This window comes from Poromitra crassiceps (assembly GCF_964638095.1).
Source record: "Poromitra crassiceps genome assembly, chromosome: 10".
In the NCBI taxonomy this organism is placed as follows: Eukaryota; Metazoa; Chordata; class Actinopteri; order Beryciformes; family Melamphaidae; genus Poromitra; species Poromitra crassiceps.
The window spans coordinates 10,316,074-10,332,656 of NC_139631.1; the positions used below are offsets into that span (position 1 = coordinate 10,316,074).

At 45.4% G+C, this 16,583-nt stretch overlaps 1 protein-coding gene across 1 annotated transcript in view; it reads left to right on the top strand.

Moving 5' to 3' along the window:
• stpg2 (sperm-tail PG-rich repeat containing 2) overlaps positions 1 to 16,285 on the top strand; it is a gene marked incomplete at both ends in the record, with an annotated part of 77,380 nt that extends 61,095 nt beyond the window's left edge. Inside the window, 3 exons of the mRNA XM_083645266.1 lie at positions 7 to 163; positions 5,046 to 5,161; positions 16,118 to 16,285. Of these exons, the coding sequence (XP_083501392.1) occupies positions 7 to 163; positions 5,046 to 5,161; positions 16,118 to 16,285 (441 nt within the window). The remainder of the gene's footprint in view (positions 1 to 6; positions 164 to 5,045; positions 5,162 to 16,117) is intronic.
• Positions 16,286 to 16,583: the final 298 nt, after the last annotated feature.

Here is a 16,583-nt window from a genome sequence, read left to right on the forward strand (position 1 = left end):
CTGCAGGACTCCCCGCCCCCTAACAGCTACGATGTGACATCTGAGAAGGCTAACGGCCACACCTCAGAACCCCGAAGCGAAGGAGCCAAGAAACGACAGAGCTGCTTCCTGTCTGCTGCGCCGCGGGACACCTCCTTCCTGCGATGTGACCACACTGTACCAGGTATCACACCTAAGAGCACACACACACACACACACACACAGACACACACACACACACACACACACACACACACACACACACACACACACACACACACACAGTGCTTGGAAACATTTGTAGCCCCACCCCAAGTCAAGCCCATGGCCATGGGGGGGGCACGTTGGACGTACTCAGGACCGTCCTTGAGCTAAAAGACACACTTTACAGGACGTTACGATATAACCTTGTAGTGATAGAACCTCCCATCCATTATGACCTGACGTATTAAAAGGACAAGCCTTTTGCTGATAGGTAGGCTATTAGTAGGGAGGAGCTTGTATTTGAAATGAACAGGCTGACAGTTGCTGTCACGGTGGCAGCAGCGTATCATATCAACAGCTGAGAAGAGCACAACTTGGAAAATAGAAAAGAAAAGCTGAAAATGGTGTCCCTAATAATAGTGGGATATTTCTGCAACAGAAAAGCTGGCTGGGTCTTGTGGATTTACTTAATCAATTTTATATTTGAATTATTGACTGTCATAATGAGCTGCTGTGCTTGTGTTTGTATCAGTCATGTGGTCGAGAGACTAGTGTACATTTGCTGTTGCTGCTGAGCTTCAGTGGGGCATGGAGCATGAATCACAAGCATGATGATTTGTTTTCCACACTGTGAGCAATACGATCAAGTCACCAGTCAGTTTGTTTCCTATAGAGCTGAGTGACCAGAACACCTTCAACCGTCTGCTCTCTGCCCACCGTTTGGAGCAGGTGGTGTCCATTGAAGACATACCTAGACAATTTGTATTTTACTCTGTAAAGTGGCAAATGGCAAATGGCCTGCATTTATATAGCGCTTTACAATCAGTAGGTACATTCACCCATTCACACAGACGCTCACACACTGATGTAATGGCAGCAAGCTACCATGCAGGGTGCTGACACACCATCGGGAGCAATTTGGGTTTCAGTGTCTTGCCCAAGGACACTTCGACATGCAGAGTGGAGGAGACGGGGATCGAACCACCGACTTCTTTTATCCAAAGCGATTAACGGACGACCCACTCTACCTCCTGAGCTACAGCCGCCCCATAACACACACACACACACACACACACACACACACACACACACACACACACACACACACACACACACACACACACACACACACACACACACACACACACACACACACACACACACACACACACACACACACACACACACACACACACACACACACACACACACACACACACACACACACACACACACACACACACACACACACACACACACACACACAAAGTCTCCATCAGCATTGCTAACTTCACTGAAACCAATTGGTACTACTAGCTTGCTTCAAGCTGATGAACATTCCTGTTGGCATTGGTACATTGTATGTATATGTGTGTGTATATATATATATCTATATCTATATATCTATATCTATATCTATATATATATATATATTAGTATATTATAACAATACAAATTAGTATTTAAACATTTTCACGTAAGTTCACATCAATGTAGTAAATAGTTGAAGGAATATTTCTATCTAAAGATCAATAAATTAATGATAAAAAGTCAAATGCCAGTTACCAATGTTAACTGCTGGTTATGAGCCTTGTCAGTGCTGAACATTAGCCGAGACCATAGCGCCGCCCTTTCCCTATCATCCACGCAAATTAGCTCCATCTCTGTGGGCCCCTCACCCAATATTTACCTCAATTACACTCCCATTGAAAAATGTTGTTTCAAAATGGATAGATTCATGACTTACTTGGATAATTTATGAGCAGCCCCACACCAAGGGACTCAACCCAGGAGGCACCCCAAACCGTTTAACCAAAAACCAATTTGCATATAAATAGATTTGGACTGTTTGCAATAGTGTTTCTCCTTCTCACGCACGCAACGCACGCACGCACGCACACACACACACACACACACACACACACACACACACACCCATACATATCCATCGACACACACAGACACAAACATACACACATAGACGCTCAAAACACTCACACATACTCATATATACACACACACTAATACATGCACACTCACACATGCTCATACACACACACACACACACACACACACACACACACAGAGACACACACAGACACACAGATACATGCACACGGACCTGTGCATGGCAGCACACACTCTTATTGAATTTGCATTCATGAATTGGCCTGTATGGAACATTCTCATTATATTCCTCACCGTGCGCCTTCCCCTCAAATCACATTCCTGATGTCCACCTAATGGGAAAGGTATTTAACTATTCAAGATCTTTAGCACACATACACGCACGGACGCGCGCGCACACACACACGTACGCACGCACGCACGCACACACACACACACACACACACACACACACACACACACACACACACACACACACACACACAGAATGACCATGTTAGTAAAAGTGGTCTGTGACATTACGGATAGCTCGAAGTAAAAAGAGCACGCGTATGTGTGTGCACGTGTGTGTGTGTGTTTCTACGTAGTTGGTATGCATTTGTGTGCATTTTCAAAGGCGCCCTATGTTTTAGTAGTCATAAGCTGATTGGTTAGCCGTAGGGTCAGACAAGCACCTGCTGCTGTCTTAAAACCACATGACTCCAGTATTGCATTTTTTCCCTTTTCCTTATTTTTCTTATCACAGTCCTTTTTATGCACTGAATAAGTTCCACAGCCCTGGGGTCCATTAAAACATTTCAAAAAATATATTGTAAAAGTTGCAGAATCCATTCATGCTAATGAGAAAACTATCAGGCAGTTTCCACAATTCCTGAAAAGCCGACTGTTTAAAGATAAACGGTTTTCACCTGACAGCAACACTTTGGTTCAGATTCTGCTTTGGAATAAAAAAAAACGTTTATGGAAACAATTCTGTGTATTGTGTGAACCCCCGGGGCTTAGCCTATTCATTTCCTCAACCGCTTTCCAGCATTCAATGCAAATGTCAGTTCTTAAAATGAAAATGTCGTTATACTTGAATAACTTGCATGCATTGTTTGTGTTTGCATTATACTGTATGTATGTGTGTGTGTGTGTGTGTGTGTGTGTGTGTGTGTGTGTGTGTGTGTGTGTGTGTGTGTGTGTGTGTGTGTGTGTGTGTGCATATGTGCTGGTGTGGCAATGTTTTCTGTGTATGTGTGCGATCACCTGTGCATTATGTGTATACAGTATATGATATAATTGATATGAGGCATGGATGTGTGTACACCTGCATGTGTTTTGTGGGTATGTGTGACAGCATGAACACGTTTATCTAAAGCTTACAGTATGGTACTATGAGCACATACTGTACAGCCTGGTAAACCATCCGGTCACGTGAACTTATATTCTGTTTGGTTCTGCAAGACCGTCTGGCCTCCAGCTCTGGGCGGGCACTTTCAGAAATTACAGCATTCACTAGCCAATCAGGGACCTACCTTGTAGTTGACATCGTAATCGGCCAATTGGGAACGCCGCTGGCTCCATAGCTCTCCAGCTCGAGCAGTAACGTCAACGTTCGTCGAGTTAAACAGCCATAAGTGTAGTTATTGCAGAAATAACTCAATAATTGCTCAATAATAACAATTAAAAGTATGCAACAGCATTCCGAGTGGATTTGGATTTGACTGGATCCGACGCTGATTGGCTGAAGGACTGGATACTTCCACCCACTGAAATGACACAGCGCAGAGTCCAGATGGATCCACGAACAAAACAGAATGTGAGTTCACGGATGCGGATGGTTTTAACCAGGCTAACTGTAGCCTACATTCACAGAAGAAAATGAATCCCTAGCCCCGGCAGAGAAAGCAACCTACCTAGTGAGCCACCCTGCTGGCCAGCATGCAGACATGCACAGTGGCTCAGTAGGTAGGTTGCTACCTCTTTGATCTCAGCACAAACAGTTACATTAAAACAAGCCAGCACACCCTGGTGACTCAGCAGGTTCACACTCACACCCTGGTGACTCAGCAGGTTCACACTCACACCCTGGTGACTCAGCAGGTTCACACTCACACCCTGCAACCCACACGCAAAAGTCATCCAAATGTCATCCAAATCTGGCTCTTGAGCTGCTGTCCCAAGGCGCCCCCCTATCCTATTAGGCTACTGTCCCTCTACATACATGCTGTATGCGGCCAAACTATTCTGCACCTGGAGGAGCCATCTTCAACTATTCTGTTCACCTGGAGGAGCCATCTTCAACTATTCTGTTCACCTGGAGGAGCCATCTTCAACTATTCTGTTCACCTGGAGGAGCCATCTTCAACTATTCTGTTCACCTGGAGGAGCCATCTTCAACTATTCTGTTCACCTGGAGGAGCCATCTTCAACTATTCTGTTCACCTGGAGGAGCCATCTTCCAGCTCTGGGTGTTGGCCAACGTCCACCCTGCTGCTGTGTTTGAGCAAAATAGTGAATCTAGCAGTGCTCTGAGCAGAGTGTTAGCAGAGACTTCCCTATAGCAGCGCTCTGAGCAGAGTGTTAGCAGAGACTTCCCTATACGGGTCAGCACAGTGCTCTGAGCAGAGTGTTAGCAGATACATTACTTCCCTATACTGGTCAGCAAAGTCTCACATATTACTAGAAAAGTGCACTCATTAGAGTGCAGATTTCCGCCAAACTCCACTACACCCACTGGTAGAGATAACAAGACATACAACTTCACATTTGCTTAGATTGCAGTTCACTATTTCAGTACAATACTACATGACTTACTGTAGACTTTTCTATTATTACACAACAGTCCACAGGGAAAGGAGAGAGTGGACACAAGACAAAAAAACACATCACCAATTGAGATGAGGTCTTGCCTGCCATTAAAGAAATGATGCGTTGCATTCTTATGTGTGGATGATGTGTGTGTTTGTCAGGTCCAGGCCAGTACAACCCAAGTGTGAAAACCTCGTCTCAGATGGCTCTGATCTCCTCCAGAGAAGATCGATTCAAAGTGTCCATGAACACCAACCCTGGGCCCGGCGCTTATCAGGTGAACACACTGTTAAAGTCTTATATTGCCTTCACCATGCTCCCCGAACACTCAGCCTTCAACGTTAGCCTGTGCATGGATGTGTGTGTGTGTGTGTGTGTGTGTGTGTGTGTGTGTGTGTGTGTCTGTGTGTGTGTCTGTGTGTGTGTGATTGAGCGAGCGAGCGTGTGCTTGGTGTGTAATGTGTATGTGTGTCTTTATGACTCTGTGAATGGATTTGAGTGTGTGCTGCACGGGATGTGTGTGTGTGTGTGTGTGTGTGTGTGTGTGTATGTGTGTGTGTGTGTGTGTGTGTGTGTGTGCGCGCGCGCGCGCATGGTCTGTAAGTGTGTGTGTGTGTGTGTGTGTGGGGGGGGACGCATGTTTGACTGTGTTCCTATGTTGCGATCCTCCAATAATTGATTTCTCTCTGTGACCTTGAGCTGTGGGGAAGAAATCGCTAGGTAAAAAAAATCCAAACTTGAATAAGTTTCAGTGATTTAGACTCATCTTCATTTCTCCACTAATACAGCAGAAAGCTGGTCTGTATCCAGCTGCTACAGTATGAATCTAATGTAGCAGAAAGCTGGCCTGGTATCCAGCCCCTACAGTATGAATCTAATGTAACAGAAAGCTGGCCTGTATCCAGCCCCTACAGTATGAATCTAATGTAGCAGAAAGCTGGCCTGGTATCCAGCCCCTACAGTATGAATCTAATACAGCAGAAAGCTGGCCTGTATCCAGCCCCTACAGTATGAATCTAATACAGCAGAAAGCTGGCCTGGTATCCAGCCCCTACAGTATGAATCTAATGTAGCAGAAAGCTGGCCTGTATCCAGCCCCTACAGTATGAATCTAATGTAGCAGAAAGCTGGCCTGTATCCAGCCCCTACAGTATGAATCTAATGTAGCAGAAAGCTGGCCTGTATCCAGCCCCTACAGTATGAATTTAATGTAGCAGAAAGCTGGCCTGTATCCAGCCCCTACAGTATGAATTTAATGTAGCAGAAAGCTGGCCTGTATCCAGCTGCTACAGTATGAATCTAATGTAGCAGAAAGCTGGCCTGGTATCCAGCCCCTACAGTATGAATCTAATGTAGCAGAAAGCTGCCCTGGTATCCAGCCGCTACAGTATGAAGCTAATGTAGCAGAAAGCTGCCCTGCTATCCAGCTGCTACAGTATGAATCTAATGTAGCAGAAAGCTGGTCTGTATCCAGCCCCTACAGTATGAATCTAATGTAGCAGAAAGCTGGCCTGGTATCCAGCCCCTACAGTATGAATCTAATGTAGCAGAAAGCTGGCCTGTATCCAGCCGCTACAGTATGAATTTAATGTAGCAGAAAGCTGACCTGTATCCAGCCCCTACAGTATGAATTTAATGTAGCAGAAAGCTGGCCTGTATCCAGCCCCTACAGTATGAAGCTAATGTAGCAGAAAGCTGGCCTGTATCCAGCCGCTACAGTATGAATCTAATGTAGCAGAAAGCTGACCTGTATCCAGCCCCTACAGTATGAGTTTAATGTAGCAGAAAGCTGGCCTGTATCCAGCCGCTACAGTATGAAGCTAATGTAGCAGAAAGCTGCCCTGGTATCCAGCCCATACAGTATGAATCTAATGTAGCAGAAAGCTGGCCTGTATCCAGCCCCTACAGTATGAATTTAATGTAGCAGAAAGCTGGCCTGTATCCAGCCCCTACAGTATGAATTTAATGTAGCAGAAAGCTGGCCTGTATCCAGCCCCTACAGTATGAATTTAATGTAGCAGAAAGCTGGCCTGTATCCAGCCCCTACAGTATGAAGCTAATGTAGCAGAAAGCTGGCCTGGTATCCAGCTGCTACAGTATGAATCTAATGTAACAGAAAGCTGGCCTGTATCCAGCCCCTACAGTATGAATCTAATGTAGCAGAAAGCTGGCCTGGTATCCAGCCCCTACAGTATGAATCTAATGTAGCAGAAAGCTGCCCTGGTATCCAGCCGCTACAGTATGAAGCTAATGTAGCAGAAAGCTGCCCTGGTATCCAGCTGCTACAGTATGAATCTAATGTAGCAGAAAGCTGGTCTGTATCCAGCCCCTACAGTATGAATCTAATGTAGCAGAAAGCTGGCCTGGTATCCAGCCCCTACAGTATGAATCTAATGTAGCAGAAAGCTGGCCTGTATCCAGCCCCTACAGTATGAAGCTAATGTAGCAGAAAGCTGGTCTGTATCCAGCCCCTACAGTATGAATTTAATGTAGCAGAAAGCTGGCCTGTATCCAGCCCCTACAGTATGAATTTAATGTAGCAGAAAGCTGGCCTGTATCCAGCCCCTACAGTATGAATTTAATGTAGCAGAAAGCTGACCTGTATCCAGCCCCTACATTATGAATTTAATGTAGCAGAAAGCTGGCCTGTATCCAGCCCCTACAGTATGAATCTAATGTAGCAGAAAGCTGCCCTGGTATCCAGCCGCTACAGTATGAAGCTAATGTAGCAGAAAGCTGCCCTGGTATCCAGCCGCTACAGTATGAAGCTAATGTAGCAGAAAGCTGCCCTGCTATCCAGCTGCTACAGTATGAATCTAATGTAGCAGAAAGCTGGTCTGTATCCAGCCCCTACAGTATGAATCTAATGTAGCAGAAAGCTGGCCTGGTATCCAGCCCCTACAGTATGAATCTAATGTAGCAGAAAGCTGGCCTGTATCCAGCCGCTACAGTATGAATTTAATGTAGCAGAAAGCTGACCTGTATCCAGCCCCTACAGTATGAATTTAATGTAGCAGAAAGCTGGCCTGTATCCAGCCCCTACAGTATGAGTTTAATGTAGCAGAAAGCTGGCCTGTATCCAGCCGCTACAGTATGAAGCTAATGTAGCAGAAAGCTGGCCTGGTATCCAGCCCCTACAGTATGAATCTAATGTAGCAGAAAGCTGGCCTGTATCCAGCCCCTACAGTATGAAGCTAATGTAGCAGAAAGCTGGTCTGTATCCAGCCCCTACAGTATGAATTTAATGTAGCAGAAAGCTGGCCTGTATCCAGCCCCTACAGTATGAATTTAATGTAGCAGAAAGCTGCCCTGGTATCCAGCCGCTACAGTATGAAGCTAATGTAACAGAAAGCTGGCCTGTATCCAGCCCCTACAGTATGAATCTAATGTAGCAGAAAGCTGGCCTGGTATCCAGCCCCTACAGTATGAATCTAATGTAGCAGAAAGCTGCCCTGGTATCCAGCCGCTACAGTATGAAGCTAATGTAGCAGAAAGCTGCCCTGGTATCCAGCCCCTACAGTATGAATCTAATGTAGCAGAAAGCTGCCCTGGTATCCAGCCGCTACAGTATGAAGCTAATGTAGCAGAAAGCTGCCCTGGTATCCAGCCCCTACAGTATGAATCTAATGTAGCAGAAAGCTGCCCTGGTATCCAGCCGCTACAGTATGAAGCTAATGTAGCAGAAAGCTGCCCTGGTATCCAGCCCCTACAGTATGAATCTAATGTAGCAGAAAGCTGCCCTGGTATCCAGCCCCTACAGTATGAATCTAATGTAGCAGAAAGCTGCCCTGGTATCCAGCCCCTACAGTATGAATCTAATGTAGCAGAAAGCTGGCCTGGTATCCAGCCCCTACAGTATGAATCTAATGTAGCAGAAAGCTGGCCTGGTATCCAGCCCCTACAGTATGAATCTAATGTAGCAGTTTGTCAGTGTGTCACGTTTGTCAGTTGCGAGTCTGCCTTCAGCATCTCTGGCCGCACGCTGGAGAATCGTCGGACCTGCCTGAGCACTGCAAGTGTTATTGCTCTGCTGTTCCTTAACAGCAACATGTGAAGTTGTTATTTTTTATTTTGTAGCCTATTATAAAAGCCTGCTGCTCTCTGTTTTTGTTAACTTTATTCCTCATTCATATTTTTATTTTATTTATTTATTTATTTGTTTTATTGCCTAAACATTTCAGAGGCCATTTAAAAAACGTTATGCTACATGCTGAAAGATCGCCTGGTTTTTTATTTTGTGTTTTGTAGCTACTAGCCTATTACTACTATTATGCTGCTCTCTGATAAAGGCCATCGTTTTTGTTTATTCCTTATTCTTCATAGGCTATATTTTTATTTTATGTAGGCTATTTGTTTGTTTTATTGCCTGAACATTTCTGAGCCATGATTAAAATTATCTGTTTATGAATTGCGTGGTTTTGTGTGCAGTGTGATCAAAGAATAGACCTAGAATGATTGTGTTTACTGTCATGCACACAATAAACTGATAATGAGAATTACTGAACTGAGAATAATCACTTTATGAACGAAAAAAGGGCTGGCAACACAATTTCTTGATAGCTCCCGTGGCGGACATTTATTGAGATGACAAACAGTTTCGGCAGGCCCGAATTGGGCCTTCGAATTGGGTCTTCAAAATCACAGGCAGCAGCGGTGCGGCCAGGGGATGCCTGTTGCAGCCAGCCACATGGCGTGGCCTGAGGGGAAATTGATGAGTTACAATCAGCAGCTCATATTAACAATGAAATACTGTCAATAAAATAAAATACATCTGGAACATTAATAAACATTATAGCAGGCTATGTGATTGTAAAGCTGCTTTCTTTGAGCAGCAGGACAGCTCCTCTAAGCGACATGCTTGATCAACTGGTTGGTTTGGTCACTGGCACCATCTACTGGATGAAAATGTAACATAGAAAGAGATAGAATAAAACAAAAGAGAACTACGCGAGGCGTTCATGTACGCGCAGTGTGGTGCGCATGCAGATACACTTCTGGTTGCTCAAAACTGCGAACGCGTGTGTGTGTGAACGCGTAACGAAATTTCTCCAACACTGGTCACACGTGTACACGCTCTAAGTAGCTGTGCTACGCAGCTTGTCGTTACGCGTGATGTAGTTTGCGCACATCATAGTGCGCGTACGTGTGCACGCGTGACAAGATTGACTATGTTAAGTCACGCAGGCACACACACGTTGCTGCGCATGTGTCAGTGAATAGTGACGTCGATAGGACCCCATAGTGTGTGTGTGTGTGTGCGTGCGCGCGCGTGTGTGTGTGTGTGTGCATGTGCGTGTGTGTATGCGCGCACCCGTGCGTCCACGTGCTTATGTGTGTGTGTATGTGTTACAACTGCACTCACCAGAGTAAAGGCACCTTCGTAGAAAATTGGGTGACACCTGCCACCAGAAATGCTACCAAAGATTTTCCTTTCAGTTCTTTAATTAAGTTTACATACCTCAAGGTGACGCCAGTACACTATTTAAAAAACAAGTTACACTATTTTCTTTATATATATTCCTGCCTGGCAGAAACCAACGCCTTGGTTTGCGAGTGTGAGATCACATGGCTGAACTTTTCTTTCCCCCCCTGCAAAATGAAGGCCTAAGCTCCGGTCTCAGTAATTAGCTGTGTGACTCTGAATCTATGTGACACCACAGGCCATATGGAGTTAAAGATGGTGTGAAGTGGTGCAGAGAGAGAGAGAGAGAGAGATGAAGAGAGAGGGAGAGAGAGAGCAAGAGAGAACGAGACAGGTGGAGAGAGCTGAGATAGATGGAGGTAGAGAGAGAGAGAGAGAGAGAGAGAGGGGTGAGAGAGGTAGAGAGAGAGAGAGAGAGAGAGAGAGAGGGGTGAGAGAGGTAGAGGTAGCAAGACAGTGAGAAAGCGAAAACAGTGAAGAGGGCAGTTAAGTGCAACAGCTGAAAATGTGTTTCAAGGGCCTGCACTCTGAAGTAGACGGCTGTATAATGTAATGGTAGCTATTTGAGCGCGCGCGTGTGCGTGTGTGTGTGTGTGTGTGTGTGTGTGTGTGTGTGCGTGCGTGTGCGTGTGCGTGTCCATGTGTGTGTAATGTCTGACGCAACGCTATCTACTTGAGCAGCATTAGGCCATGGCGAGGGCTCATTTAGTGTTTCCATTAAGTGTACCATCATGCGAGCTGCCTGCTTCTCGATAGGCTGGAAAGTCGGCTCAATTACTTTTCTCATACATGACACTGTTCTGATTGGTTGAGCTTAATTTGAGAGAGAGAGAGAGAGAGAGAGAGAGAGAGAGAGAGAGAGAGAGAGAGAGAGAGAGAGAGAGAGAGAGAGAGAGAGAGAGAGAGAGAGAGAGAAGAGAGAGAGAGAGAAGAGAGAGATAAAGAGAGAGACAGAGAGAGAGAGAGAGAGGGGCAGAGTGAACGAGGCAATGTAGAGAGACACACGGGTAGCAGGCATCAAAGACAAACAGAAAGGAATATTGGAGATATGAAAAGAGAGAGTGAGTGAATTTAATAACCTTGAGCCAGGCACTCATATGGCAGAGCACACGCAGGGCCGAAGATGGCGCTCAAGTTTATTATGAATGCATTAAGAGGCAGAACAGAAGGTGTCCTCCTAAACACCTGACATTTCACCAAGCTTCCCCCAGGGTGCGCTGCTTATGTCACAGCGTGGGCTCTCTCCTTTTAAGTGCTTTGTGCTGCTGCTTCCTAGTGGGGAGCAGTGCAGCCTGATACTTGTATGTTCATTCTTCTTTTTTCCTTGACTGTGAGGACTCATATTATATATTAATATTATGATTTTACATGTAAAAATGTATCACGCAAAAAAGTGGAAGTTCATAGCAAAAAAGGTCAGTCCAAAATATAAATGATGAGGAGGGAAGCTACTGTATAATGCAAAGATACTTTTTAAAGGGATAGCCTGGTAAACCAGCCGGTCACCTGAACTCACATTTCATTTTGTTCTGCGGGACCGTCTGGCCTCAAGCCCTGGGAGAGCTTTAAGCAGAAACTGCAAAGTGGAAGAACCAATCAGCGACTGCACTCAGTGCCCTATGATTGACAGCGCAAGTTGGCCAATCAGGAACGCCACTGCAGTGCCTGTCCGTCTCGAGGAGTAATGTCAATGTTCGTCTAGTTTAAACAGCCATGAAGTGCAGTTATTGCAGAAAATAGACTCAATAACAACAGTTAAACAATTACAGGAGTATCACCGCAACCGCAGAGTTTCTTGGCGGAAAATATATTTTTGTCATTTTCCCGAGTGGAGTTGGGTTTGACTGGATCCGACGCTGATTGGCTGAAGGAGTTATCTGTCAAGGCAAGTACACCCGCCCAGCCTCCGCCCAACCTCCGCCCACTGCTAAACACTGGGTGAAATCTTCAGGCCAGAATGAAATGAAATGTGAGTTCACGTGACCGGCTGGTTTACCAGGCAATTCTTTGGGAGCCCTATAATTAACTCCCACTTTTTTGTGTGATACCCTATTCAGTGTGGCGTGCTGCCAGTGGATATGGAACTCCTTCCTGAATGAAACAATACTTAAAGGGGGACTAACCCCCTAGATATGTATCAGAACAGTGATTTGAAAATACCTATGGAAAAAACCAAGAAATGACATATGCTCTTGTCTATACTAAACTCTTTGGCTGTATTGAAGTCAATATTTTTTTTCAGAAATCGACGCCATTACAGTTTGCCTACCACCTCAAAAATATTTTTTTTGAGAGCGGCAATATCTTTATAAATATCAACAACTAGCCAACGCTGGTGGCATGTATGGAAAGAGTGTTGCTCAAAATTGTTGATAGTTATATCAATTTGGTAATTCAGTGGCGAACTAGAAATTTAATTATTTTTCTGCATGTATCTCTATGGCAGGTGTCATAACTACGTTACGAGAGCAAAATGACATGGGCTCGTTACAGCAGCACACCGCACAATAGGAGAAACCCCCCGCTCTGCGGTAACACAATGCGAGATTTCTCCACGTCATTCCCTCGTACAATTAGCGATAAACCGCGCAATGAAATCTGTTTTTAATTTGCGTTTTGGGGCTTTTCGTGATTCTTGTTAAAAGTTGTGCAAAAATTTTCCTCTCAGCGCAGTTGCAGGCTGCACCCTGGCTGGCGAAACAGCCTGGCTCCTGCATGCATGAGGGCGCTCTGTAACCTCACGGAGCAACAAACAAACACAGACAGAAATAGCTGGTGTGCAATTTTTCTTTGTGCGATTGAGGGAATCCCGCATCTTTTTGCGAAGGTGCGACTGGACAGGACGCTTTTCACAGACGGGCACAGTAGCTGAGTAGCCTGCGGATCTCTCCTCCTCCTCCTCCGCCCATTCACAGTCTGTCTGCTGTGCGCGCACCCGCGGGTGCATGAGAGTGCAGACTCTCCCGTTTGACTGGCCGAGAGAAAGTGCTTCCAAGTCGGACTGATAATATAAACAACATAATTAGAGCTTATCCAGGTAAGATATTTATAATGTAATGACACATTCAGCGATAAACTGTCTACAATGAAGACATATGTCAAATATGACAACGTGGTGTTCAGTATTTTAAGAGCACAGGAGCTACTTGCTTGATCAAACGGTCAAACCCAATCCTGCGCGCGCCCCCGGAGCTTGGAGCTAGTGCATGAGGTTTTACAGTACGACTCCCGCCTGCCTGGGCTGGAGACAGCTGCTTCCAACTCGGACTGATAATATATACATCATCATTCGAGCTTATCCAGGTAAGATATTAATAAAGTAGTGACACATTCAGCGGGAAACTAACTATAATTAAGACATGTGCCAACTTTGACGACGTTTGGTTCAGTATTTTAAGAGCAAACTTCAATAGGAAGAGGCTTGGAGTTCTGAGGAGCCGAAAGGGTACAGGGGGGGTAGGGGAGTAATTATCTTGAAATCCCATAGTCTTTGGGTCACCGTGACGTCACGACGTGTCAAATATCCCATTCATTTGAGAGAAAAAAAAAAAGCAGTGTTCGACCCTAAGAGGGCGCTTATGCCAAGTATGCTGCTGAAAAATGATACAAATGGTAAAATGGCAACAGTTTGGTGTCAAATGTGGAAATTTTGACCAGAATTCTTCACACATCACCCCCAAAGTCATATATATTGGTTAAAAGCTGAAAAAAAGTGTTTTGGGGGTTAGTTACACTTTAAGCAACACATAAGCGCGGGGTGTGTGTGTGTGTGTGTGTGTGTGTGTGTGATGATGAATTAATATCATTGGCATGTGTACATGCGTATATGGACCTGATCTTGTATTGCTTTTCTGTATGTATGTAGCATGTACTGCATGTGTGTTGTGGGAAAGAGTTTGCATGCTGCACACAACCGTCTGTGTGTGTGTGTGTGTGTGTGTGTGTGTGTGTGTGTGTTTGTGTGTGTGTGTGTGTGTGTGTGTGCGCGCGCGTGTGTGTGTGTACTGTGCTTGCCTGTGTGCATGTGGTGTCTTTGTGTGTGTGTGTGTGTGCACAACTATACATGTCTGTGCACAGACCGACCCCCTGCATGGATCCCCCTCTCCTCCTCCACCCTTTGACCCAGTGAAATATCCCATAATCTCGCTCATCATTGCCATGCCGATGGCGTTGTCAGTTCCAAGGCTCTGCCTCATCTCCCCGACCTCGCAGGCAACCCCCAGGGCGACCTGGAGTTGAACCCGCAACCCCTTTTCCCATCCGGATCAATACTGAGATCTGAGCAGCCCAGCCAATGTGCCTAAATCCTCCTAGCAACTCTCTGGCATACTGATGGAGAGAGAGAGAGAGAGAGAGAGAGAGGTAGAGCAAGAGAGAGCAAGGGGGGGGGGGGTGAACTTTGATAACCTGTAGAAGAGGGGAGTTCCCAGGCAGTACTTGGGTGGGAAGGATGAAGGGTTGAGTTTTGTATGTATTCATGTCTGCAACCCTGTGTGTGTGTGTGTGTGTGTGTGTGTGTGTGTGTGTGTGTGTGTGTGTGTGTGTGTGTGTGTGTGCGTGTGTGTGTGTGTGCATGTGTGTGTGTGAGAGAGAGAGAGAGAGACATTCATCCTTTGTGTTTGTGTGTCTGTGGTGATTTGAAGGTCAGACTTTGAAGTGCCTGTAGGATTTCCTTGTTTTTGTGCCATTGGTGGCGCACTTTACGTGTGTGTGTGTGTGTGTGTGTGTGTGTGTGTGTGTGTGTGTGTGTGTGTCTGTGTGCGTGTGCACGTGCGTGCGTGTGTGTCTGTGTGTTGTGAGAAAGAACGAGACAGATCTATGTTATAAATATGCAATAGTATTAATCGTTGCTTATTACGTTTTTAAACATTCTCCAACCCAGTGTCCTCCTCTCCTCTCACCACGAGCCCTTCAATCCCAAGAGTTGAACAAAAAAGTCCCCAAAAAGTCCCAAAGATCAAAGATGAGAAAAGTGCATCACATATTGTAAAGAAAGTGAGAGCATACACACCTGAGAACAAACTAGTTGTGTTTGACCCTAAACAGAGAGTAGTGGCAAGCGCCACAAAGTTCCCTATTCATTTTTTGGCAGGAAGATTGGATGTGATTTTAGCTGCAAAGTCTGTTGATTTCTGTCACACATTGAGAGAGATGGGCAGCAAGTCTGAACGAATAACAACAATGCAACGTAGCTAATCTGCTCTTATTTGATGCTAAGTTCTGTAGGGAGTGTAATTCATTTCACATGTCGTCCTCCGGTTCTCATGCCAATGAACCACCAAGCATTAAAGTGGAGTGAACTGAGAGAGAGAGAGAGAGAGAGATGAGAGAGAGAGAGAGAGAGAGAGGGAGATATTCTTCATGCAAATGTATCTGTGCAAAAAGGTCCATGAGGGGTTGAAGAGCAAGTGTGTGAGGAGAGAGAAGAAAAAAGTGTGTTTGTGCATGTGCGTGTGTGTGTGTGTTGCGTGTGCGTGTGCGTGTGCGTGTGTGTGTGTGTGTGTGTGTGTGTGTGTGTGTGTGTGTGTGTGAGAGAGACACAGAAAATAATCATCGTTGCAGCCCCTATCTGTGTGTGTGTTTGTTTTCAGGTCTTCTCTACCAGGTCTGTCCTCTCCCCTGTCTTCAGCTTTGTGTGTGTGTGTGTGTGTGTGCCTGCGTACTTCACACATGGATAACACCAAATCTGTTTTCCCCCTTCCTCATCCTCTCTCTCTCTCTCTCTCTCTCTCTCTCTCTCTCTCTCTCTCTCACCCTCTCTCTCTCTCTCTCTCTCTCTCTCTCTCTCACTCTCTCTCTCTCTTCCTCCAGCTGAGTCCAGGTATCATGAACACGGTATTGAAGGGCACCTTCAATGTTACGCTCAACAACCGTCTCGGCTCCTACTGTTGCCTCCCTGTGGCCCCCGGCCCTTTAGCAGGCCCCAGCGCCACCGCCGGAGTCCCCCTCAACACCTTCATCGCCACCGGCATTTCCTAGAGCCCCTCAGGGGTCAAAGTTCAGAGGTGAGAGGGGAGCAGGGTAAAGGTCAACTTATTTAAATTCATAATATTCCACGGAAAGCAGATTTCTCATGAATATGTATGGTTATATCCATTTCTGTTGAATGTATAATAGATCAGGAGTGGACTTATTTTTAATTATTGAATTGTAACATCAGTGAGCATCAGAATTAACTGAGTGAGATTTTAAACCTTCAGAGTAATACATATAATATACTGTAATGCAAGATAAACCATGAAGGTTTCTCTGTATTTTTAGGATTGTGATGATGATG